The sequence below is a fragment of the Zonotrichia leucophrys genome, chromosome 4, assembly GCF_028769735.1.
Source record: "Zonotrichia leucophrys gambelii isolate GWCS_2022_RI chromosome 4, RI_Zleu_2.0, whole genome shotgun sequence".
Classification (NCBI taxonomy): domain Eukaryota; kingdom Metazoa; phylum Chordata; class Aves; order Passeriformes; family Passerellidae; genus Zonotrichia; species Zonotrichia leucophrys.
In genome coordinates, this window is record NC_088173.1 from 26,319,385 (window position 1) to 26,345,460 (window position 26,076).

General features: G+C 39.1%; 1 protein-coding gene across 1 annotated transcript in view; it reads left to right on the top strand.

Moving 5' to 3' along the window:
• The window catches only part of BANK1 (B cell scaffold protein with ankyrin repeats 1), a 132,056-nt gene extending 106,490 nt beyond the window's left edge, over positions 1 to 25,566 (top strand). The window contains exons 9-16 of the mRNA XM_064712302.1: positions 1,270 to 1,366; positions 2,878 to 3,180; positions 5,951 to 6,238; positions 15,872 to 15,940; positions 17,078 to 17,262; positions 18,855 to 18,918; positions 23,414 to 23,463; positions 25,330 to 25,566. Of these exons, the coding sequence (XP_064568372.1) occupies positions 1,270 to 1,366; positions 2,878 to 3,180; positions 5,951 to 6,238; positions 15,872 to 15,940; positions 17,078 to 17,262; positions 18,855 to 18,918; positions 23,414 to 23,424 (1,017 nt within the window). The 3' untranslated portion in view covers positions 23,425 to 23,463; positions 25,330 to 25,566. The remainder of the gene's footprint in view (positions 1 to 1,269; positions 1,367 to 2,877; positions 3,181 to 5,950; positions 6,239 to 15,871; positions 15,941 to 17,077; positions 17,263 to 18,854; positions 18,919 to 23,413; positions 23,464 to 25,329) is intronic.
• The last annotated feature ends 510 nt before the right edge of the window (positions 25,567 to 26,076 follow it).

The window sequence follows — 26,076 nt, forward strand, 5'->3', positions numbered from 1 at the left end:
AGTCTGGTGGCTGCAGTGCTTCAGACTGGCTTTCAGGAGATGGCTGTGTAAAACAGCAGCAGGGAAGAAGGTACTCTCAGTTCCCCAGAAAAACCTGCTATTTCTCAAAATATTTTCCTCTTTCATGCAGTGAGAACTCTGTCCCTGGGCAGTGGCTGTGGGTGCCACGAGGCAGCAGGATACTTGGAACAAACTTCTTCAGAGTCCAGCATGAGCTCCTGACAATCACTTTCTCTGCCATGCAGAAGTTTACAAGCTCTTCCTCTTGACTTCACTGCCCACTATCCTACTTGTAATTAACCTTGCAGACTGGATGTTATATGGACCATGCTGTTTCCCTGTCTTCTTTGGGGTTGCTGTATTCAAACCCCTGGAGTTAAGATTTTGTGATTCAGAACTCCTGATTAATTATTGAGGGCTCCACTGTGTCAATAGAGTATAGTTTTGTATCTCACTTACAGGAGAATCAAGGTCCTGCTGGGTTTCTTTAAAAAAACTGACACTTTTTGAAATTCCAGTTGTTTCTGAAAATCAGTGATTAACAAATGTGTGTTCTATAGTCTAGACAGCAGACCTTTCTGTAGTTGTGTTAGAGGCTTGCTTTTCAGAGGTGAGCAGAAGTTCACTTCTTCAGCTTGAGGAAATGCACTGATAATGTTTTAGAGAACCCATTGTTCTGACCCTCCTTGGGCTAATTTTGCACAGCACTGTGTGAACTACGAGCTTTCTAGAGGAACAAAACACCACACTGCCACATTTGGTCACTGAGGTAGGACTCCAAACATGCTTTGCAGTCCCATTTCTGTTTTTTCAGCACACACATGGCTTTTGGTACAAACCACTGTTTGTAATGAGCTCCCCAGAGATTTCTTGCACCCTTGAGCTCTTCAGTCATGCCCTGTGGACTTCATGTTTTTCTGTTGCTAATCTTTCTCTTAATCTTTGAGTGCTTCACAGCTGGGAGCAGAGTTGGGAACTGTGTGGACAGCCCAGCAAAGTGCTAGGGAGAGGAAAAGGCCAGTGAGCTTAAATCCTTGCTGTGCAAACTTGGTGTTTTGTGTCAGAACAGGGTGTTCTTTCACTGTATCCAGAGATACACAGGGATGTCCTTTTGCCTGCAGTGTGTAGATCCCTACATAACTGCAAATGCATGATGTTTCTGTCTTCACTTTCCTCCTAGCAGAACATTGTATATTATATCAATGGCAAAATGTGAGGGCAGGAGATGATGCTACTAAAACAAATATTCTCCTTTGTTTTTCTTTCTAGAACAATGCAGCAAGTGATTTCACTAATTGCAAGGAGGAAGAGGAAGACAGCGACACTTATGAGCTTATGTTAGGCTCAGAAGCTCCACCAGGCACGGGTAAGTCGTGTTGTTAGACATCTTTGTTGGTACTGTTCAAATTAATCTATCATGTCGTGCTTCAAATGAATTAATTCCTGGGCAGAGAGGGCAAGTTCCTCTGACACTTTCAATTTCCACATGTTACTGCAACTTCTAGGGAGGGCAGATGTCCTAAAAGGAAAAGACAGCTGAGGGATTCAGTTGGGATAATAAAGTTCTTACTCAGTAAGAGAGACCTCAGTGCAACCACCTCTCCTTTTAGACTCTGTAAATTTGTGGTCTCCACTCTTAATCTAGAAAACTGCTGAATTCTCCAAGCTCTCAGAGAAGAACCTTTATAAAAGGGGAGGCGCTTCCCTACAGGTGCAGTTGAGTCCTATGTGGAGGCACAGATAGTTGACATTTGCAGCTTGATGTTCCTACTTCCAAGCATAGATTGGTGACAAGCCTGTTGATGATCTGTGTGGTCATATGCATTCTCCTTGAAAACTGCAAAGTTGCTTGTTTGCATTTACCAATGGCATATATTTTTGCATATATCTTACAGTATCATGGATCTAGGAGACTAAATTTAATCCTCTTTTAATCTTGTTGACAATTTTATTTTTTCAACTGTCTCATACATATGAAAAGGATGTTTCTTAGTTGCTAAGTTCAAACTGGTTGCTTTAGCACATAAAGGTAGATGGTAGACACTGTGAAAGAAAAGCTTTGCTCTGATAAAGTTTTCACTGTCTCTGTCCATTGTATATGGGAACACCTCAGGGTGAACACCTGGAGAAAGAGCATTAATTGTACCACGTTAGCCAGGTAAATGCCCTAACCTCCCATTTGAATCAGTGGTGAAAGGCAGGCTTCACCAAAGGATAACTCAGGATGGAAACCTACCTCCAGGGCTCAGTAAGGTCTGCTGACAGATCGTGTAGTTTACTCTGTTACTTTACTGAGGTTGACTACTAAAATTTTGATGCTGTAATAGTGATTAAAATGTACACGTTAATGTCCCTCCACTTTGTTCTTGGTCCGTGGACCAAGAGACTAGAGACAGAAGAGCTCTATTTCCACAAGTCTGCAGTCATGTCTCCCATGGACCATGTCTATTTCAGTTTGGAGAGATTCAAATCAGACCCAAATCCCATTGTACAAAAAGCAGTAACACAGACATGTGAGTTACAGCTTTATTTTGCAAAGTGTTGCACTGTGCTGCTTTGAAAGTCAGGTAATAGAAATTCTGGAGGCAGGGAAAATGTGTGTGATTTCATTCTGACAGTGACTCTAGAAAAATTTAACATTGCACACACGAAGATCGTTTGTATCAGAGTAGCAAGGTACAGCAAAAACTTCCACTGTTGATTTAGTAAATATTTAAAAAGCTCTTCACTGATGGTATGAATTTGACAGCTTTCCTGCTGTATCAGTTCATAAAAGTTTTATTAGCCATTGTGTTGCTTCTGTAAGAATCCTTGAAACAAGAAATGCTTCTAGATGGCAATTTTTAAATGAAATAATGCCTTCTTTAATATTAAAAGCCAAGCAGAGCTCAAGAGATCAATATGCAGTTGGATTGAGATGCCAACAAGAATTTGAGGTGGATGAGGAAAAGAAGGATGACCTAAAAGACAGCAGAGAGGAGACAGAAGATGAAGATGAAGATGAAGAAGAAGAGGATTCATACAGCCATCACAACAGTCCTGGCAGTTTGTATGTCAATGTAAGGGATGAGCTCAAAGAGAGCAGGAGAGATTGCTTTTTTTGCAAGAGGCCACCCCCTCCTCCCCCTCGAAATCTACCTGGCATCCAAAGACAGTACAATCTGCAGAATTCATCACAAGGTACGATCTTGGGAGGAAAATAACCCTGGATACAAACACATGCAGGGGCAGACAATGTACTGCTGCAGAGATTGGTTTAATTGCTTGTGGAAGTAGCTGGGCACGATGGCCCTAGTGCTACAAGGCAAGCTTGTGCATATGAGGCCCTATCTCTGCAAAACAAGCATCTGCAAGGGATCTTTGCTGTATCAAAATACTCATGACCAGGTTTGTCAGGTAATGCTCTGGTATGGGCTGCTGGGTTCAGCTTTCCCTCATTCCACCCATCTCAAAGAGCTGCCAAATAGTGCATGGTACACTGGGTTTGCAAGAGAGGTTTGAAATAAAGATGAAGACTGTATTTTTGTCAAGTTGACTTCATTATTTACCATTTTAAAACATTAAATGCTATTATGAATTTATATGCAAATATTTAATTATATTTCATATACAGCTTGAAGTTTCACAGGTAGAATTAATAGAGAGTGGCCACACAGAGAGCAGTAACAGTATCTTACTACATTAGAGCCAATGTTATACAGATGTAAAAAGTTATATTGCATATTAAAAAGACAGGCAAAAATTCTGACAAATGCTTTTCCTTTTTTCCTTTTTTTAACACATCTGTCCCAGAGTAAAAATCTAAAATTTGTGTTGTCATTTGCTTAAAGTGATGAGAACCTCAAAGTACTATTGCATCTGTTTCAGGAGGGATGATCATCAATTTTTCTTATTGCAAAAAACAAGTATGCAAAGTAATTCAAGCTTAAATAGCAGTTTTAAATAGTTGCATAGGGAAAAAAATAACCTTCTTATTTGTTACAGACACTGATACGTGTGCACACAAATTGCTTTTCAGCTTCTCCACAGCTTATTACTGTTAACTATGTTTTCAAACGTGGTGTAACCTATTAGAGTCTTAAATTACCATCACCAAGCACTCTGATGTTCACATAATTAGGCAGAAATAGCTTGCTATAGGTAGGATTTTATCCTGTGTTCTGCTGTGCAGGAAAGGTATAGCTATAGGTAGAAAGTCGTAAGTGAATTCTATGAGAAAGAGGGGCAGCATAAAATTAACATTAAAGTGCATCTATATGTGTGTATAAATGAGGGATCAGTTTTGGCACACAGGATTTGTTGGTGTAGCTTTGTTATAAATGCCTTTTTTGGAATAGTTCTTATATGGCTACATCACCACAGTAATGTTACACTCTCTGCCAAATGCTCTCTGTCTGCATGTGGGTACCAGAAGAGAAAGTTTCCTGGTGTCCTGTGCCAGCTCCTGTGCTGGTAAAGCAGAGTTCATCTAAAAATGCTCCTGTGGGACTAGTTCATTTAAAACAGGCTCTGAATTTTTCTGTGTTTTGCTGTGGTTTCATCACTGGAAAATGGGGTATCAGAATTCCTCCAGATCAGGATGATGTTTCCTTTAAAAGAGGAGCTGTAATGAGTTACTTATACATATTTTCAGCCAGCTGCTTGCTTTAGGAGTTGCTGTGCAGTACCTCCAAGGCCCCTCTTCAAGTCTGTGTTTTGGCAGTAGCCTGAGAATGCCCCCTGTGGGAGTTGAAAGAAAGAATGTCCTACAGAGAAAGAAACAGAACTTATATAGTGACCTGGAAATAAAATATTATTCATATTATACACGGCAGGTGTATTAACACCACTTGTGGTTTTAAAACATATCTCTTGGCCAGAATGTATGTTAATGGTACATACTACTATTAATACATCCCATAACAAATATATCCCACTTACAAAGCCCCTCTGAACCAAATAAACAGGTAATTCTTTAAATAGCAACTAAAGGATTGAAAACACTAGTAGTGGCCACAGCCGAATTTAGCAGATACACATATGTGCAGGCAGTAAATTACAGCACAAGGGAAACATGAGTAAGTCCAGGGATTCCAGGCAATAGGTCTATGGTTTTTGCAGGAAAGATGGGTGATCATGCCAAGGAAGTTATAAACATTTATGGAAACACCAGCCTCAGTGACAGCTTCTAACTCAGCAGTTTTGTGGGTGTTTTAAGGCAAATCAAAACAAACCCAGGTATGGGGGAAACCAGCAATGCCTTTTAATGCTGTAAAAGGCAGCAACTAGAGCAAAGCAAGTTCTGAGTAGTTCTACTATGAAATATATGAAGTATAGGGAATACAGAGAGACGTGGAAGTTTTTGGAGGGGAGAGGGTTTGGTAGCCTTAGCATAGATTGTAAGAGGTCATACATTTTACCTACATTGTAGAGGACTTTTCAATTTCTTTTTCACCTTGGCCCACAGTAGATTTGTAAAGTCCTCAAAACCCTGTGGGAAGAGGTAGGAAACACAAAATCCAACATTTCCTAAATTAAGTTTCAATTCTTAAGTCATTTTTGCAACAGGTAACAAACAGCTTGACTTTCCAGAATGCCAAGGGCCACAGGTACCTCTTACTTGGCTTAACCATGAGTTACGTGTTAGTTACATGTTGGTGTAACTCTCTTGAGAGCAACTGGGGCACTCAGTGTTTCTGCAAATAAATCCCTTTTTTTTTGTGGCTAATAGCTAAGCATCTATATTTGACAATCAGGTGTGAAATCATGAAAAGGCCCTGAAGTTGGAATTTTTCCTTTGGGACATCCTCTCTACTGAGTTAGATGATCAGAATGCTCTGAAAATGAGCATGCTTTAGTGTAGAAGTGAAATGAGGTCTCTGCACTACTTTAGGAAACTCTGAAGCTTTAAAATAAGTCATCATCTCCTCTCTTTACCCTGTATATGCAATACAATCCCTTCCTTTTTCAGAGAGGACTTTTGTGATGGACAGGAGTAAAAGAGAGCAGAGTGATGGACTCCCGACCGCATGCTGTGGAGAAGACCAGGGTTCCTGTGAGGAGGACAGCGAGGAGGAGCACCCCTACACTTGTGTGGCACAGGATGAAGGAGTGTACGACCTCATCCTGGGGCAGGAGGAGCAGGAGGAGGAGAAATGGAGGCACTGCAGATCCTTCATCATGAACAGACCGCCAGCCCCTGCGCCCCGGCCCGTGTGCTCGCTGGTCAGGGAGGAGAACACTCCCTACATTGTACAAGGTTGGTGCTGCTGCCATGTAAATATTTTCTGGGAGAATGTAGACTCTTCTCTCGGTCTCTTCTTTTTGAGCAGTAGCATTTTCTAAAAGACTAAGATCCCTGTTCAGCTGCCTTCAAACCAACACGTTGTTTGTTTCAGTCAACCTATTCTCACCCTTCAAATGAGCTGACATCTCTGAATAATTTTCAGTTTGCAGCAGAGTCAATATCACAGTTTTTATTTAGCTTTTAAAAAATTATGACAATATGATAGAAAATGAAGAATTGCTAGGCTAGCTGTGAGTGTGTATGTTACAGCAATGCAATGTAGAATGTGCTATTTGAATTGCCTTTCATTCCAGTTTCTTTATCAAAATGGTTTTACCTAAGGCTAAAATCTCTGTCTTTGATTTATTTTTTTTTCTTCTGATGAGAAGAATTCTCTTTTCTGGCATAAATGCCTGTGTGAGGATTCCTCTTTCAAATACCTTTTCCTTTCAAATACCTTTTCTCCAATTTGAGATGCTAGGAATGGGTGTTTCTAGATAGGATCATTGTATTTCTTGAAGGAAAAATTATGACTTTTTACCAGTTCTATGAAAACGGGGAAACTCTTTTGAGCTATTTAATGGAAATACAAGACCAGAAGGGATTTCAGATATCTTTGTAATCCAATTCAGACTGAAACCAAATTTGAAAGTAACAAAAGGAATTCAGTGGATATACTGCAGAGATCTCTTTGTAAGTCCCAAAATCCATCCTACCTGCATCCCCAGCCTCTTCTACAAAAGTCTGCCAATGCATAAGAATAGATAGATGGTAAAAAAATAGGCTGTCAAAGGACACCATTACGTTACTTACTAACTTCATGCTGTGCAGGTTTTACACTAGAAGAGAATTAATACTGCCCAAGACATCCTACTAAATACAGAATAGCACCTCCTCTTTCATGCCTATCTTAGTTGTGGTTTCTTTTATTCTTCCTAGCTAGCTGTTTTCCTCCAGACTGTAACTCCAGGTTAGGGCCAGAATGCATGGGCTAATTCATTCATCATTAAGTTTCTCTTTCTTCAGCATATTCAGGAGGTACAAGTATGAATCATTACAGTGTAATCCAAGAATGGATGGGCATAGGGAGCCTGTTACAGCTCCACAAGTCATGAAATGGCTATTTTTACTGAGGTTGCTAGAGCAGGGTCTCAAATCTCGGTCCACTGTCATCATAAACAGTCCATTAACTTGGAAACCCTTAGTGGAGATGCTTTATTGGGGAAATTGCTTTTACTGTCTTTTATTGTACTGGAGTGCTTCTGCTTTGTTTATTGGCTAAGGCAGATGCTATCAGAGGAGCTGCTGTGATGGGGCTGTGGTTCCCCATCTGTATATACATATATTCATATGTTCACACACACAGGTTTTTTTACCTTAGCTTTCATGAGCATGTAGTGGTAGACAGATTATTTTCCAGTAGTTCTATGTAATCAGCCTCTGACTTATGTTCATTTGCTTACACAATTCATGAGGAAAAATGGAAACACTTCAAGAAAGCTTCAGCTGCCCACTCAGGTGTCTGTTATCCTACCTATTCTGCTGGTTCCAGACCTAGAATATCTCATTTTTGTCCAGGGATTCCTGAGTTAGGTAGTGAAATTTTAGACAGAAGGGATATATCTTCAGCTGAAAGATTGTTTTCTTGCTACTTGGATTGGCAATATTTTTCCTCCACATGGGTTAAATATTCTCTCTCTAGTCCAGCAACATTCCAGTTTCCAATTTATTATTTTAGGACTGTTTATATTTGATTTTAAAAAAATTGTTGCATCTGTATGAACCAGGAAACTTCATTCCAGTCCATCATTAAAACCTGCATGTGTCTTCAGACCTTCCTTTATAATTTTAACAGTGTAAAGTACTCTAGTTATACATATACACATTTTTCATCCAGCAAATAAACTGATGGTGGTTTTGGAGTTTGTTTTCATCTATTATATTAAAGAGAGCGACACAGATATTGCAAAGTCAAATAATCAAAAAGTTAGAATTGAGGTGGTTTTCCCCTTTCTTCCTGCCAGGAACATTTCAATACAGCAATAAGTAGGTAGCCATATGCAGCTGTTTACCTCAGATATTTTCTTTCATTTCATCTAGAGTTTAAAGTGGGTGAGCATTTAAAAATTTCATTGTTTTTTACTCACATTTTGTTTAAAATATAATTCATGCCTGATACTAGGCCCCATGTGTTATTTCAGACCCTCCTGTTACAAACCCTTTAATTCTGCATCCGCTGAGTTTTGGGATGGCCGGTATGAAGTAACTAAGATTCTTGAGGTGAACAAAATTACATAACACTTTACTCATTAAAAGCAGAGACACCATTGATTTCAGTGGCCACTGAGTTCTCAGAACTTCAAATTAAATCCTCAGTGTGTCCGGTCAGTACTCTGACATCAGGCAGTATAAGTTGGATTGCTGCCTTAAATGACTTGTCTGAGCTTTGGCTAGGGCTTTGTTGGAAAGAGAAGAACTGTCCTGCAGAGCAACTTCTAGTTACTTAACTGAGCCATCCTTTCCTCCTCTGTATTCACTTTCTATATGCTAAATACCTTTTAATTTCTAAAACAAATTATTTCATATCCCTGTAAGAAACAGATTGTCTTCACTGCACGGTTCTGGTTGGTCTTCAGAGCTGTTCCCTTCCGCATTCAGTAAGACCCAGGTCCTGTGGAAAAACAGAATGGAGTATGATGCACAGAGAGGGGCTGTGTTAAGGCTACACATTTGCTCACAAATGGATCCCCATGTACTTTGGGAGTTCATGAAAAGTTTCATGCCCCGAGGATGGCAGAGGCTGGTGTGATTGTGCAATGCAAGAGGAGCATTTTTTTCCTTGTACTTTATGTACCCATAGATGGGCCCATTTATTTGGTGGAGGGAAGTAAGCATTGCATAGCAGAAATGCCTTTTGCCTTCTTGATTGCATGCAGGTGACTCTTAAATTTCTTTTTATATCCATCTGGAGAAATTAAATGGCTAAATTTCCATGAGTGCCTTCACCACACGTTGAATGAAGGCCATGACATCACAAAAGAGTGATGTCTCCTTTAAGCAAAAGTGGTGGTGCTTCCATGAGAATAGCAACGAAGAAGAAAGCAAGCAAATAGCTTTCTTTGTAATTATCAGCTTTCAAATACATGGAATATCAAGTTTACACTGGGCAGAAAGCCTGCTCCCTGTAGTTTACCCCACTTGGTGTTCTGCACAACAGGATAGGGAAACTGTCGATCTATAGAAAGCAAACATGGGACTTGACAAGAGTCACTTTCAGAGCAAGATCTACACTTCAAGACCTAGGCAATAAACAGTTTGCGATGCAAGTTGTCACAACTGAGCTACCACAATTCACAGTTTGAGCATCTACCTTGAATTTGCTGACACATAAATTCTGGGAAACATGGGGGAGTTGAAAGATTTAAAACATAAATGTTCTAATCACTTTTACTCAGTTTCATTTATTATACTTTCAAATTTTAATGAACATTCAAACTGCTGTATTGAACACTGGTAAACAGACTGCATTATTAACAGAGAGTAGGTTTGTTCTTTAATTTAGTCCACTGCAAGAATTTTATCTTGTGTGTAAAAGGCTCATCAGCCAGTGGAGCTGCAAATTGGTGCCAAGTAGCTCATTGTCCAGATGGTGTGCACTTTTACTGTGCTCCCTTACCATTCCTTAGGTGCTTAGTATTCCTCTGAAGGTTATTTCAGTGTTTTGTTCAATTGTCTGCTGCCAAAACAACTGTTAAATAAACATCTGAAGGTGTTGTGGTTTCAGTTTAGAGTGCAATTTTTAATGTTCCCTATTGATACCAAGTTTGATTGAGCTGGAAAGCAAAGTCCTCTGTGTAGCTGTAGGAGAGATGCATGAGTTTCTGCAATGTCCCTGCCATTTCTGAAGCCTGACCTACTAGGAATCCCTCAGGGTTAAGGATTACATTACTGTCCTGGTTTAATCATTTACCTCTCATCACAGACCACTAGTATGAAAGGGTTTCTCTGCAGCAAGAATACCTGCCCTGCAGCAGCATAAATTTCCTATGCTATAGCCTTTATTTCTTTGCAAACTTCTCACAAATCCCTGAAGGAATGTATTTTCTCTTCTGTGCACTGAAAACATTTTGCTATTCAAAGATAGCTGTCTGTGGGACCTCACCGTAGGTTTAAAAATTAGAAGTGAAAAATATATTTTCCAGTTACTGTTCCAGTGGAGAATAACATTCTCATTGCTCATCAAAATCACAGGGTATGCAGAAGAAGTAGCATGCAGTGGATATTTTTGGGGAAGAAGAATATCTCACCTACAGAACAGACAGCATAAACCCACTGAAGTGAATAAATAAAATCCAGAACAGAACTGTTAGTGTCTTGGAAACTTATCAGGCTGATTACTGGGAAATACAGTGATCACATCCCGAGTCAGTAATTCTTATTAAGCCAATTGTTTAAATGCTTTATAGCAGGGTTTTCCAAAGTGAAGCCTCAGAGGCCATGCAAATTGCAAAACATACATGTCCCACAGAGGGATTTTGTAGTACTGTCCTACAGTGAGTATAAAGTACTGCACTGCAGATGAATTTCATTATGTATTCCTAACTTAAGGGTGTTTTTCCATGAATTAAATACTAGGAAGCACTGTTTGGCTGACACTTAGACTGGTTTTACAGTCCTGATTGGGAGTGATATACCAGCTTCACCCACTGTCTCCATTCAGTCAGATTTTTTGCTATCTGAACTTTGGTAGATTGAAACAAGTACTGAATAAGGTGCAGAGAGAAAAAAATATTTATGGGATGCTGTCTGGCTGCAAATCAAACTGTTCCAAACACCATATTTCTAGTAAAAACTTGTAAAGAGTTCTTCCCTTTTTGCTTTTCTCTACTCAAGAAAAATGGGACTAAAGAAGTATATTCAGGTTTTACACCTGGAGCAAATACTCCTTGAGTATGTCACTAAAGTCCTTCCAGCTTCCATGATGCACTAAGTTCAAATTCTGAAAAGAGCAGAGGTGTGAGGGCTGTTTTCATTGTGTATGGTACTGGGGTGCATAGTACATTGACACCACCCTCTGAGCAGCTCCTTAAACTAACTGGTGCCTCTTCTACTCACTCACTCACTCACTCACTCACTCACTCACTCACTCACTCACTCTTTACCTCTTCTGTAAGGAGGGGGTTCTGGTAATATTTTTATTATCTTGCTTAAGTGTAGGGGAGTCATCTCTATAGAGTCTCCTGAGGTCTCAACTTTGGTCAACTCTGTGACCAAAGTTGCCGAGATTTTAACAGATTTGAGCTCATATTTGTCAGACTCAGAATCTCACTGCAAATTGTGAAGGGAATTGCTGGTGAGGATATATTTATTTTTGGATTAAGATTTTCACATCATCATTACACTGTAATTCCTTTTAAAATCATTTTGCTTTTGGTCTGAAAAAATGTAGTGGCTCATTCTCAGCCAACTAAACAACTGTGGAAGGTAGAGGCTGGCAATAACCTGGGGAATTAGGCTGAGTGGATGTGATGCTGTCACTGAAAAGCCCCAGCAATGTAAGGGAGCATTGTGGCAGGTTGGTATTTCTGCAGGGGCACTTGGCATCACCTAGTCTTGATTCTAATGAAATGGCTGCTGTGTGTTCTCAAAAACCTCTTGAGTTTCAGGCTGCCCATTTAGGCCTGATCAGAATTCCTGTGCCAGTGTAGATGTGGTCACTTGTTTTCCTGCACTGATGCTCTTAAAACTGCTCAGTCTTTTTCCCTTTGCCTTGTCATGGTGTAGGTGTACCCAGACACCAGTGCTGCCCTCACAGGACAGCTTCTGGAACTTGAGCCTTTGTTACTTTGCACTATCCAGCCAACCCTTCTCCACAATGCCTGGACCTACCTAGATCAGATTCATAAGCCAGGATGGTATGCATTTAATCCATGCCCAGCTACCTCGCCTTGTGAAAAGAAAAAAGTCTGTTTACAAGGTCCCATTTCCTTAGTTGATTTCATGTTATGAGACACTGGAATTTTTGGTTTTCATTTTGAATATGTGAAATATTTTGTATAAATTTTGGGAGTGGTCATTAACCATCTCTTACAAAACTTACTGGTTAGCATTGCATTGATGACCTCTCTTGAGTCCTCATGCTGAGTGATGTTCGGTGTGTTAGCAAACAAAACAGACAAAAGGAAAATAGATCTAAAAAGATGTGAAAGAACATCTGCAGAGTTCTCCTCTCCTGAATAATAAGCATCATTCTACTATATTCCTTCCTTAGTATTCTCTATTTGTCATCTCTTGCTGTGCTACATCTAATTTACAATCCAATCCCTACCAGAAAAAAAGAACTTAGAGGTTTTATATGCCTAGGTGCTATGCATAGTTTAAATGTTAAAATATTTAAATAATGTGGAAAAAAATTGAATGGACAAAGGCAGGAGTCTCTCTCTGCAAAATATCCTGAACAATAACTCACTCCTCCTTCTCCATTCTTCCATTAATCATGAATTAATTACATGATGATTCTAAAATGAATGAAGCAAAAACCTACAAAGAACAAGAAGGCAGCTTGCAAACCCACTGTAATTTGCAACTGAGTTGTGTTACTAAGTGCAAACCTAGTGTACTAATTATTTGAATTATCACTTAGCCATGTGTTCATATAAAGATTTTGTTTTCCTGTATTTAAATTTTGAATGTTTCCTAGAGAAAACAGTAATAGATAATTTTGTTTGGAACATCAGCTCAATGAAGCTGATGAATAAATGCATCTTGAATTTCCTAAGCAAGCTGAATTCAAAATAGTGATATTTATTGATAGATTGTTTTAATCACTGTCTTTTCTCCTTTGTGTTTGTGCTACTGAAAGTGCCAAGTAAGTATGTATAAGGTATGATTAGCTCATATGTTCTTTCAGAGGGTAGGTTCATCAGTCTAGCTGTGATTGAATCACTAGTGCATAGTGGAAACTCTTGTTTCATTTTTAGAGGTAATGTTGCCAATTCAACAAATCAGGCAACATCCCTCATAGTTTAGGTGAGTAAAGTAAAATATAAATTAGAAACCATATCTTAGTTGATCATTGCCTCTTAGCTGATATGAGTTCTTCTCTCCCTTCATCTAACTCTTCCTGTGTTTTGATTTCCTGTGTTTCCTAATTATGTCACTAACCAATTTTTGAAATGTCATAGTGCATCTGTGACTCGTTAACATTACAGCTTTGTGTTAGAAATTCAGTTAATTCTGAAAATCAAATTCCTGTCCCTTTTGTCAACCTGCAGCTACTGTAAAAACTTTCATTCTCTTTTTCTAGACCCTTCATACTCACCACAGTTTCTTGCAGTTTGTTACTATAAAATCTTCTTAGTTCGGAATTATACACAAAAGACTTAGATTTCAAATTTTTCTAACCCTTTTGTGGTGCTAACCATGAAAATATCAACCAAATTTCAAGCCTCATAGCATTATTTACCTGCATGTGCAGACAGCCTGAAACAACATCTTTAGTTAGTCTGAGATAAAACAGGCAATTCAGAATTCCTTGGATCCCTCTCACTTTCCAAGACTTACATTAGGGATTTTCCCAGAGTTTTGCATATTTGCCACAAAATTTGTATTTTGTCCCACTTTTAAAATGTCGTTTTCTGGTTTCATGTCCTATTAGAAAATATTGCAGTAGTTTCATTCTCTCTGAGTTTGCTTTGCTGGAAGAATATTGAGGTTACATTACATTCCTAAAGAGAGGTCTTACTGCCTGAGACATAAAAATGTATTTAGGGCTTGCAAAGAACTTCATCTGTATCATGTAGCAGCTGAAGAGAGGAGAGGGAATTAAGTGGAATTACTTGTTAGCTCCCTCAGCCTCCTTTAATTCTGAGAAACTGCAACAGAAGTTTGTTGTAGACAAAAATTAAATGGCACGTACAGGGTTGGGGTATTTAATAAGTATATTTTGACTGGTAGTTTAGCCAGTCATAACATGAGTAAAAATCCAAAAGCATTCTCCTTCTGATCATACAGCTGTTACTGAAGGGTGCACAGTAAGTGTGATAGAAGTACTGAAACACTTTAATCAGATTATCTGTGCCAGACAGGCCCAGAAAATAAAAAGTATATATCCTTACTTGAAGGACTGTGACATTCTGACACTTTAAAAATTGCTATACTAATATTGCTTTACTGAAGGAATATTTACTTTATCTTCCATTTAAAAAATAATGGAATGTATCAGTGTGCAAGATTACCTGTATCTTTTATTTCCCTGCTGTGTTCAAGTAGCTCATAAGTAATTGGAGTGTGGGAATGAAAGGGTGAATTGCCAGAGTTCTCCCTAAACTTATGGCAATTGTACAGTGGATTGTTCCTGCCTTTCCAGGCATTCCAGAAGCAGGCGTTTGTTTTCACTGACCTCACCCACACTGAAGACTTGCTGCCAACTAAAATAATTTCAGCAAGATGCAGCACATAAAGTGGTTTTAACAATTTTACTTTTCACTGGAAGAGTAATTCCATTTCTGATTACTCCAACACTGCAAAACTCAGCAGAAATTTCAAAGCCTATCAATTAAAGTGCTTTCCAATCAGGCACATTGTTGAGTATGTCCCTTCTCCTCCTTATGCTGTAAAATTCAGGCTGCCTGCATTACCTCTGTGCTCTCATTACTTTAATTTCATCTTTAAAAGGAGAATATTATTTCAAGTAGAGAAGAAAACACTGCAAACATACTTAGTAGGATTCTTTGATAATTACAGAGAGAAATATTTTAAAAGTTGAAATCTATCAGTGTTTGGCTGAGCTAGGGGCATAAGTGAGAGCATGCCTGCTCTGCTGCTCCAGCAGAGCTCCCTTGGCCTGGGCCTTGGTCCCCAGGAAAATATTTGCTCCATTGAACTGGCACATTTGCTGCATTGCGGTGATGACAGAGGATTACTTAATTGGCAGGAATTATTCTAGGTTCCAGAATGTCAGTTTGTCTAGCAAAAATCAGAATTGAGACTTGAGAGAAAGCAACTGCCACACAGGCTATGTCAGAAACTGAGCAATTCCCACCTTCTGGGTGTTACATATGCTAAGCTGGAGTGCTGCATTTCAGGGTGTATCCACTCTGGGCACCTCGCAGGAGTGGGAATGATGGGCTGCTCTAACAGAGGGACTGTGCTTTGCTGTTTCTAATGCTTGAATAAAGTACACACAAATATACACACACCCTTTTTTCAGCAGTGTCACTATTCTCACCTGGTACTATTGGGGCTTTTTCTGCCTTAGTTTTCCCCATAAAATAAGGAACAGGCTAAAGTGTTTGTACCATCTGCAGAACTCTGAGATCCTGCTGTTTCTTCTAGACACGTAATATGCTAGTGTGATAAATCCTTTTAATTTTCTTCAAAGTGCCTTGTAATGGTTTCTGTAACATCAGTAATCCTGCCATTCTGTGCAACAGAACAATTTTTCAAGTAATTAACATTAGACTGACAAGTGGGTTGAAAAATACTTTTAGACTAGAACAAAAAAATGTATTCCAGCCTGCTTTTATGAATCTCCTTCCTTCACTGAGAATGAGATGGTTTTTATTGCCATTTTTCAGCTTCCTTATGTTCCTGATTTTGTTGCAGTGTTCCAGCAAAAGGCCTGTCGAGTGACCAGTGACAACAGCAGGACATACTGCGAGGCCAGGAACCCTGGTACAGAGTTTATTTTAGCTCTTTAACTACCATGATGTTTTTCAGTGGAGCTAGCAGAGTTTTGCTGTGACTTGATTTTAGGTGATTTAGCATCTGTTTTGCCACCTACGATTTATATCCTTAATGGTATTGCAGCATTAAGAGATCAGATTAAAGAAGGAAGACTAAAAGTTATAGTCTTGTAGGAAAGATTTGTAGAGTCAGAATTACTTTACACTTTTCTGTTTCCCTTCATGATTGTGATTAAAGCCAAGACAAGGAAGGACAGGAGGGCTCAGCTGTGCAGTAATTCCAGCCATGGAAAGACAAAAGTGGGGAGAGCAACAGTTCTCTCCTGGGTACCCCAAGATGCATGTAAAGTTGATTACTTGTGGCAGTCCAGTTGTTATTTGAGTTGTAGCACATTACAATGTTGCTGCTATAAATTCCAATTGTGACACCCCTCTGAACAATCCTTAATGGTACCTTCCTTGCTTGAAATGAAGATAGTGGTGCATGATGGAACGGAAAAACTGACCCAAATCCCATTGATGGACTAAATTTTTATCCTGGCCACTCCCCATGCAGTGAAATGGGTGCAACAGCCTCACAGAGGGCTCAGAGCCCCTGTTCCATGGCTGCTCATGTGTTCTGCATCAGCCATTCCAGTATCAGTATCCTGGGGAGAAGCAGTGCTACACCTCCCTGGAGCCAGCTGTGAATCTGATAATGCCCATCTCCCTTCAGCTATGTTTGTACCATAATCTCCAGGAACACTGGGCTGCAGTGTTTTCTTGTTGCTGCAGCATATTTAATAATGTATTTTCTTCCTTGGAGGAAGGCAATCTTTTGAAATTTCAAGATCCTTCCTGACCAAATTTTATCTGCAACTTTTGAGATATGTAATGTATGATGTTGAAGAAGAAAGGATAAAAAATACTGTGGATATTTTATATAGCAACCATTTCCTTTAAAATGTCAGTAATGTAACTGTAGTGCTAAAAGGAAATTATTTCATGAGCCAACACTAATGGAAAATCCATGGACCATGTGCAGTAGTAATGAAAGAAATGTTTGGGATGCTGCTCTGCTGCCAGAGAGTAATGGCAGAATCCTCACTGATTTATTGCATTTCTCACTTTGTACATTTTGTTGTAGAAGCACACAGAGGTCACACTGAGACAGTAACTTACAGCACTGTGGTACACAAGATCCCTTCTGAGCAGGAAGAACTCATCCACTTACAGAAACAGGTGAAAAATGGGGCAATTTCTGTGGATGAAGCCCTTGACAGGTTTAAACAGTGGCAGAACAAAAAGCAGAGACTACCATCCACTCAACAGGTATGAGTTTGAAATTTGTTCCTTGATAGAAATCTTGTTCAGATGTTCTAAAAGCAAGTTCTTGTGTTTTGGCTCCTGCATATGATGTCAAAAGTAATAATCATTATTTCTATGCAAATCAGCTCCCAAGAAGCTTGCTGGTTATAGTTCTGAATCTTCTAGATACCCGTTCCCACTGTTGTTTGAGAGGTTTTCCGAGTTTGGTTTAAGTCCAGAGTTAAATATGCTGTTCTCCTAAGACTTGTGTTTTAAATTGTTGGCTGATGTGCATCTTTCATGAAACCACACACCTTTTGTCACCAAACAAACCAAACGTGCTACTGAGCAGTGCCAGCTAACAAAACCTGACTATATCAAGCATACATTTATTCTAGCAATTATAATATATTAACTTACACCAGGCTTTATGCCTGTCTGAAAGGGTTGAATATACTTAGTGAAATCCACAATTGTTGGCAATGCTCTACAGGTCCTTTGTATTGAATGTATGGAGTAAATTGAGGTGCACACAATAACAGGATTTACAAAAACCCACACACTGAGTCACTGAAAGAACTGCATCAAAGCTGCAAGTCATGGAGAGGAGATTTGTTAATTACTTCTAAAAAGACACATGGAGGAAGAAGTTATGCCCTCATTTTATAGGAGGTCATGCATTAACAAAAATAATTTCTTGTTGTCCTTTATGTCATTTAGTAGAAAGAGGAAAAGCAAAGCTAGTCTGCTGCTTTTCAGAGTGAAAGAGCTATCAGATGCTGCCAGCAAGGAGAGTGCTCTTTGTGTTTGCATCTGCTTGAAAATCTGAGCTTTGTCATCACAGTGGAACACTTAACAGCCAAAGTGCAAGGGCCTGGAACAGTCTGGGGGCCCTTTCCCAAGCTGGGCACCAGCAGCACAGCACTAGGATGCCACCTTCCAAATCCATGCATGCAGATTAATTGCTGGTGTTGCTCTCAGTCAGGGGCATTTCTTGTGGAGGAAGATCGTATCTAATCTGTACCATGATAGCAGCACCAAGTTATGTCTTTTTTTTTCCTTGGTGAACTATAAGATATCCATATTTCAAGGAAGATTTGCTTGGCCTTTTTTCAGTGTTTTGGTTTTCAGTGCTTCAGGAAAAAAGCTGCTTTGTAGTGGTGGTTTTTACCCTGCATAGCATGTGTGACTTTTCTTTGGTTTTGCTCCATAGAAAAGTGCTTTCTTCTTAGTCCTCTATAAACATGATGAACTGACCACATGCTGTCACTGCAGTTTTTTGTCCTTCACTTGGATTTTTGAGGAAAAATTGCTTTTCCAAAAAAAACCAAAACAACCCCAAACAAACAGCGAAGAACACCCAAGACTCTGTAATCTAATGCCAGAATCATTTTAACTTACTGCTGGCAGGGATAACTCCACAAGAGTCTTAGGTAAAAATGCTAAAATTAACATCATAAACATTTTTCAATCTTTTAAAATTATTTTCCAGGAGAGAGATGCTTGGTGTTCAGAATGCTAAAGAATTCAGCTCTTTATAGTGTCTTACTATTTCTACAGTAAACTTCCATTACTGATTTCTGCTGCAGGTTTTTTGCTTGTTTTTTTACTTACAGGAAAAAGTTCATCACCTGAGAGACACCACTATCAGAAACAGACAAGAAAATGAAAACTTGAATGGTAAGTTGTGCTTTTTCTGCCTTTAAGGACTCTGAAGCCTTGAACTGTAAGTGTAGTTCAGAGGTCTGATCCAAACCCTTTTGGATCAGGCATTGAATTTGTAATGAACATCTTCTGTATCTGATCACATTTATTTTAGCATAATCAGGCCCTCAGCAGTGTCAAGATTTCATCCCAAAGATGAACTCACTGTGAGTTAATGGGGCAGAAAATTTACCAAGTCTCTGTGGCTCAGCTTTTCTGTAGCCTATTTCCTACTGCATCATCAGAATTTGGGTAGATGGCCTCTTTAGAACAATTTGCTTGATGACTTCAGTATTTTATTTGTAAATCAGCCATCAATTTGCAAATTCTTGATGAACTTTCTACTGCTACAGCAGTTTTTATGAGTATTGTGGTCATTATTTAAAACTGTCACAGGTGATTTAAGATGCTTTTTTCCCTTTTGGGAGAAAAAAGGGATTTTGTGGGGTGCCCTGTGCAGGGCCAGGAGCCAGACTTTATGATAATTGTAGGTGCCTTCCAACTCAGAATATTCTATGACTCTTTGTGATTGAATATGATCTACAGTAGTATGAAGCATCAGCTTTTTCTGCAAGTGGTTTTCTCTTGCTGTTGCAAAAAGAATCTGTTAGAGGGTATTGGTTTTAGGCCTTTGATTTCTGTAAACTTCAGTACATATGCTGAAAGGAGAATTGGGGGTTTTTTTCACATTGGAATTAGTACCATTTGTATGTCTCTGTTAAAAAGTATGACCTAAATGCATTATTTCCTTACTGCAAGAGAAAAAGTACTGCTTTCATTATTCTCTTAGACAGCGTTGGATTTATGTGAACTTGTGAGGTACTGTAATTAATTAAGGGAAATTCCTGCTGGCCCAGTAGCAGCTTTGCAGTCCAGATATTTCAGCTTTAATATCCTCTGTGGCTGGTAGGGAAGCAGTGTCCTGAGTAAAAGCCTTCAGAAGGTGCTCAGAGCCTGAGGGCTTGGGATCACTGCAGCTCATGAGAAGACCAGGGTGACTCTTGAAAAGTATTTGTCTGTAGGGTTTCATTTTAAGGCCACAGCAGCAGTCCTGCCTCTGTAGCTGTCCTGCTTCTCCAGAGTTCATTGTTGAATCATGCCAGCAGAAATGTAGTATCACCACCAGAATTGTTAATTTTGTGAAATTATCCAGTAACTCAGATAATGATCACTATATTCCCTTCTGCTCCTGACCTCACTGCCCTCTCTTACACTGTCATAGAGCCTGGGATGCATATAAATCAGCAGCTTTGCACTGCAAAAATACAGGGGTAAAAATCACTATGGTCTGGGTCCAACAACAGAAATCAAATATTTCAATGCTTGAAAAGAAAAGGACTTCCTCTAGAGCTGAAGGCATATCAATGGCAAGAGTAAACAAGGATTGCAGAGGGAGGATATCTACGTCCATAAATTCTCTGAAACAAAAATGACAGTCGCCTTCTCTTTTTCTTTGAAGTTCCTAAGGAAAGCAGACTAGAGAGCATTCATTTGAGAGACATTTTGTTTCACGTGTCATTTAGTAAAGTGGTATGTGTGAATGTCAGCTGTCCTCAGATTTATTCTAAGAATGCTAGTTTTTACATATAGATACAGTCTCTCCCTGCTGTACCTTTAAAAACATGTGCCTCCTTCTCTGAATTCCATGTTTGAAATCAGGATTTGGATAGTCTTTTTCATAGACAGTTTTTGAAGTCTTGATTGAGGATTTAAAGAGATCTCATCTGAAGTCTGTTAGAAAAGGAATTTTATTTTATTTTAATGAGAAAGGAAAATATCTCCTAGAAATTAGTATGGAATATAATTTTTACTTTCTTGATAAGTTTGATCTTGCTTCCACTGTAATGAAGTTATTAAAGAGAGTGGCACTCATTTCAGTCTTCCATTATAACATTTGATTCTATCTCAAAGTTCATGTCTCATTTTGTAACAATTTAGTATAGGACTGAATAATGCCCTAAAAAAAAAAAATCAACTGCAAAGCAAAAGGTTCTGCCACTCTTGGAGTGAAATATCTACAAAACACTGTTTTAAGAACAACTAAATAAGGCCTAAGGCAGGAACAATGCTTTAGCTCAATACTGTATAATAAATATCTGGTCTGACACATAGACATTGATAATAACTTTTTTTTTTTTCAAGTTGTTAGCCCACAGACCAAAACCAACAAAAACAAATACCTTAAATTAAAACTCAGGGAAATACATAGATGATTTGTGGACAAAAGCTCCACTTTTAAATCTGAGTAGCCCAGATTTTTCAGGGTGTACCACCAAAGTACTGAACCAGAAGGAGCCTATTGCCCATGGGAAACTTTATCTTTGAGCAAGGCTCCTTAAGCTTAGGTAAGGCTGGAGAGTCTTGGGTTAGTGCATGCCCACCAATAGAACAAATGGCAGCAGCTGAGACAATATTTATTCAAGGATTACTAGACAAGTTTCCTATGAAGTCTTAAAAAAACAACACAGCTTTCATGTGCATCCCACATCCTTACTTCCTAGCAATGGGAATATTTCAAAACCTGTGTGATGCCTACCTACAGCACTGGGCATTTGAATTACCTATGTGAATGTCAGCCCTTTCTGAACATGGAATTTCAAAATCTGCCTACTATTGCAGTTACATTATGGCACCTTGTGTGTAACATCCCACAGGTTTAGTCATCCAGCCCCTAAAAATATGCACAAGCTTGCAGAAACTACATAAAATGCTTTTAGTTGTTTGTAGTTAGCTATCCCCTCACAGCTAATCTCTGTAGAACCTTGAACTTGTTTGTTAGGGAGGGAAGTGCCAGGTTCCTCACCAAAACTGGGAATGACTGATGCTCTATGTCCTGGCTTGGCATAGCAGCAAGAACTGAGTATTAGGTGTCCCTGCTTCATTGCTAGGTAATGAGCAAGACAGAGGCCACAGAGGACAATCTATAACTCAGCTGAACTTGAGCAGACAAATACTGCATTAAGCAAATGTTAAGCTTGATTTATTATTACTGGTGGTGGTGTTGCTACAACTGTTATTTTTTAATGCCAGCAACTTCTATAATGATTGAAGGTAGGTCTTGGAAAAAAAGTTAGATGTTTTAGTAGTCTTCCAATGACAAATATACCCATGGAACAAACGAGCAATTCAGTCTTTGTTTCATCTGTTCAGTCTTGGCCTCCCTGGCAAGACTGGCAAGGTAAGTGGCCTGCTGGGGAGAGGTCAAAGCTTTTTCCACAGGCTACTCAACTGCAAGCATTTATTTCTGAACTGTTAAAAGCAGTAGGTACAGACACTGGAAATGGCCTTCGTATCAAGAAGGGCAACTTTACTAGCTGTTACTGTAGACATTTTAATACTGACCAGCTCCTGCAAGGTCCTTTAAATAGCCAGGTAACCCACTGCAGTAAAGGCATCCTCCACAGAATTTCATCTGCCACATTTTGATTTCCAAATTTGTAGATGCCCAACTTGCTGCCAAAGACCAAATCTCTTTCCCATCTTGATCCAAAAAGCACCCAGAAGAGCACTATGCACATTCTACAAACTGGCAGGTTATTGATTACATTTGCTATCCAAAATGTCTGGCTTCATTCCCCAGCCCTCATCAGTGCCTTGTTTTTAGTCCAAGTTGCTAACAGATTGCTTATTCATCAGTTGATGCCTCTCCAGCTTGCAGGTTGTGTCTGAGTTCCCTGAAAACTAGAAAAACACCCCTTATTTTTGAGGACAACCATCAATTTCTGTTTTCTCTGCTAGGTCAACAGGAAGATGAACAAAGACAGACCCTAATTTTGGCATTTGGATTCACAGGCACTAAAACTTCTTTAATCAACTTAGCAAAGTTGAAATAACATGGGATCCTGAAACACATACAAGCTTTTGTATGTTTGGACAGTGAAGGAGTCATAGAAAAGCTGCTTTTTCCTTCATGGCTTCAACAGTATTTCAGTCAGGACTTCGAAACATGTAGTCTTGAAAATACTTACTTGTTGGTAGTTCTCAATACTGTCCACTGGACTGGTGAAGGAACATCTTTAGCCTGGCTTATTTCCAATTTCTTGAGCTTCACATGATGCTCAAAGTTTAAATCTAGAAAATAACAAAAACTCAGTTTCCTGCCTATTTGTCACCAAGTCAGGTCTTCATGATGCTAGCTCACAGTCCCACTGCTGACAGGAGTTCTCCAAGACAATGAATATCCATGTATCTCTTACCTCTCCTAATTGTCACCAGGAGAGACCAGCCTTGCTGTTGGGAGTAAGATTTGTACAAAATCCATCTCATGTCATTCTCCCACACGACAACTGCTTATTTCTGTGAGTGTCTCTTGCTCCCCTGCTCCCAGGGACATGTGCTGTCTTCATGTTTGCAGTAAAGCACATAAAAAGTGTAGGAATGTGTTTTCTGAATTATTCAACTTCGGAAGATATTTTGCACAAGCCTAACTTATTGATTTCAGTGATTATTGATTGCATCTTTTTCTTTTTAGTCTACAACTAGGAGCCCCACAGACCAGGAACAGATGCCTAATTACCCAAGGTAAGAGCAAGTATATGGGTGCACACACACACACAAATGATTTTTGTCATGGAAACAAATACTGTGGAGGTACTTTCCATCAGAGTGCATTTGTGTAACAGGAGGGTGGAACTACATCTCAGAGGCTCTGATTTCACAAGATAAACCATTGTCATCACATAGTCTGGTTTGTACTAGAGCTTCTTTTTTATCAGCTATTCTTGTTTAGTGGAGGGCAGATTAACAAGCAGTGAGGCACTGAGCTCACCTGTGGGTGCAGCTGAAGACAGTTCCTGCCAGTTGTTGCCACTAAGGCAGGGTATGCACCTAAAAACTGTCTCAAAATCAAGTCCTACATCCTGTCTTCAGAAGCATTATCAAACATACTGAATAAAGTTGAAAACCATAGATACAACGTGTTCAGGCTAAACACAAGACCAATGTCATTTCGATGCTGGGAGGCTTAGAGGTGATGGTACTGTCTTCATAAACAGCAGAATTTTCCAATGGTTGTGCTAATGAGTTTCTTGGGTTTGGGGCATCTAATGACCTCTGTAATGGTTAGGGGGTTTAATTATTACTATCTGCTACCTATGTGCTTCCATTTATATCTCATTATATTACTATTATATTAAGATATTGTTATAGCATTAATATTTTTGTTGTTATTATGCAATATTATTAATACTATGAAGTAATATTAGTTCACAGTAGCAAACTGATCCAATTTATTCCTGAAGACAGCTGTAATTTTAAAGGCTTTGTTAGCTAAGTTACTGTGATTCAGTTTGCCTTTCCCAAGTGAGAGGATTGCAGTGTGGTACTGTTGTTATTTTTTTGAATTGGAACATGGATTCTCCTCAGTGGGGTCTCTTCTACCACCCTACACTCATGTGAAGAGAAGTTGCTTCTTGCAAGAACTGTGTGTCCATGTCTCATTTCCAGAGCCAACTGCTCACTGGAGTGCTGTGTCCATACCATAAAACAATAGCTGCCTCCTCTGCTGCTGCTTGTCCTCTGAATCACTTCTTCACATTCCCCCTCTTCAAAAGTTCTCATAAGAACAACAACAACAAAAAAATCTTATGACCTGAGCTGAAAATGAAAAACTATTGCTCCTTCTTCAGGAGGCAGCTTAACTCCTACACGGGCATTCCTAAAGGAGCTGTTTCCTTGAGTGGAGATAAAGTCACCTAACTTAATGAGTAAAAAAGGTTTGGATTTTACAGGCTCTGAGGCTGGAGAAAACTATTACAAAAACCTGGGTAATATCAGAGATGCTTATAAATTCCAGATTGCTGAAGTGAGATGAATCATGCAAGGGGAGAGGGGGAATTACCCATGGGATGAGAGTAGGTGATTTCTGTCACTTTAAGAAAACAATGATGAAGTAGATGTGGGAGAACTTGCAAATACAATTTATCCAGAACATTCAATAAATTCTGTTTGTGAATTATCCACATCAAACTGCAAGGTCCTCCTCCTCTGCAAACTATGGCCTCTCCATAGTTTTCTTGCTGTTTTCTGTCTTCAGATTGGTTCAAAGAAACCACTTCTTTTTTAAAGACTAATTTCAGCGAGATTCTTGAGTGTTTGACTGTTACAAAAAATAGCAGATACACATTCAAGACCTACCTTTCTGTTGCTCATGTTTTAACTCTCCAGACAGTTGAGTTTTCAACTCCAATGCAAAGTTCTTAGCCAACTTAGCTAAGAATCATGTTTTCCTTACATAAGGTGGGAGGAGGAGAAGAAAATTGATATTCAGCTGGGGGATCTGAAGGAACAGAATGGTTTTGATTCTCTCATTTCAACAAATACAGTTTGATCTTGTTCCAAACAAACCTGACCTATTGAGTAACAGGCATTTTTCATCATTACCTGCAGTGTGACTCTCCAGCCAGCTGCACACCAGTTTCCTCTGCTTGGCATCCCACACATGCTCCATGACAGCCTCAGGCTCCATCCTACTGTGACACCTCCATGGGATCATTGCTGCACTTCCTTGGATCCTCTTGCCAGGGCCAGCTCTGGAAGAAGACCAGTATCACTAAAGGAAATTAATAAGGTTTCTCATAAAGTCACCACTGAATTTTACACCCTTTTCTGTGCTTTTTTTTTTTTTCCAAGATGACAGCTGACAATTTATATAAAGGTGTATTGCGTGCTTTGGTTAATAATTTTTGAACTCATTTCAGTTTTTCCATTGTGCTTGATAAGTTGTTTAAAAGTAGATTTTATCCACAAAAGAGGGAGATTGTGAAAGGCTATAAGATTACTAAGTGAAAGTAAATAAAATGTAGCTTTTGCTTTTTGTTGAAACATTTTTATATTAACTCTGTATAAAAATTTGTCTTTCATAGGAATGAGGCTATTTCATCATCAGTTTAAATAATTAAATTTACACTAAAGCTAATTTCTTAAGCCAAACTATGTAAACCAGTACTAATTACCTAGTAATGCTCTAAAGTGATTCCAAGAATTTGGTTTACAAGGAAATTGTGTTTTGTTTGGTAAGTTGACTAAGGTAAATTGTATCCAGAACAAAATCAAATTATTTTCTACTGCATTAACACAGCAACAGTAAAGGAATAAATCTGGTTAATGGGTATAATGGTCTGCATTCCCATAGTA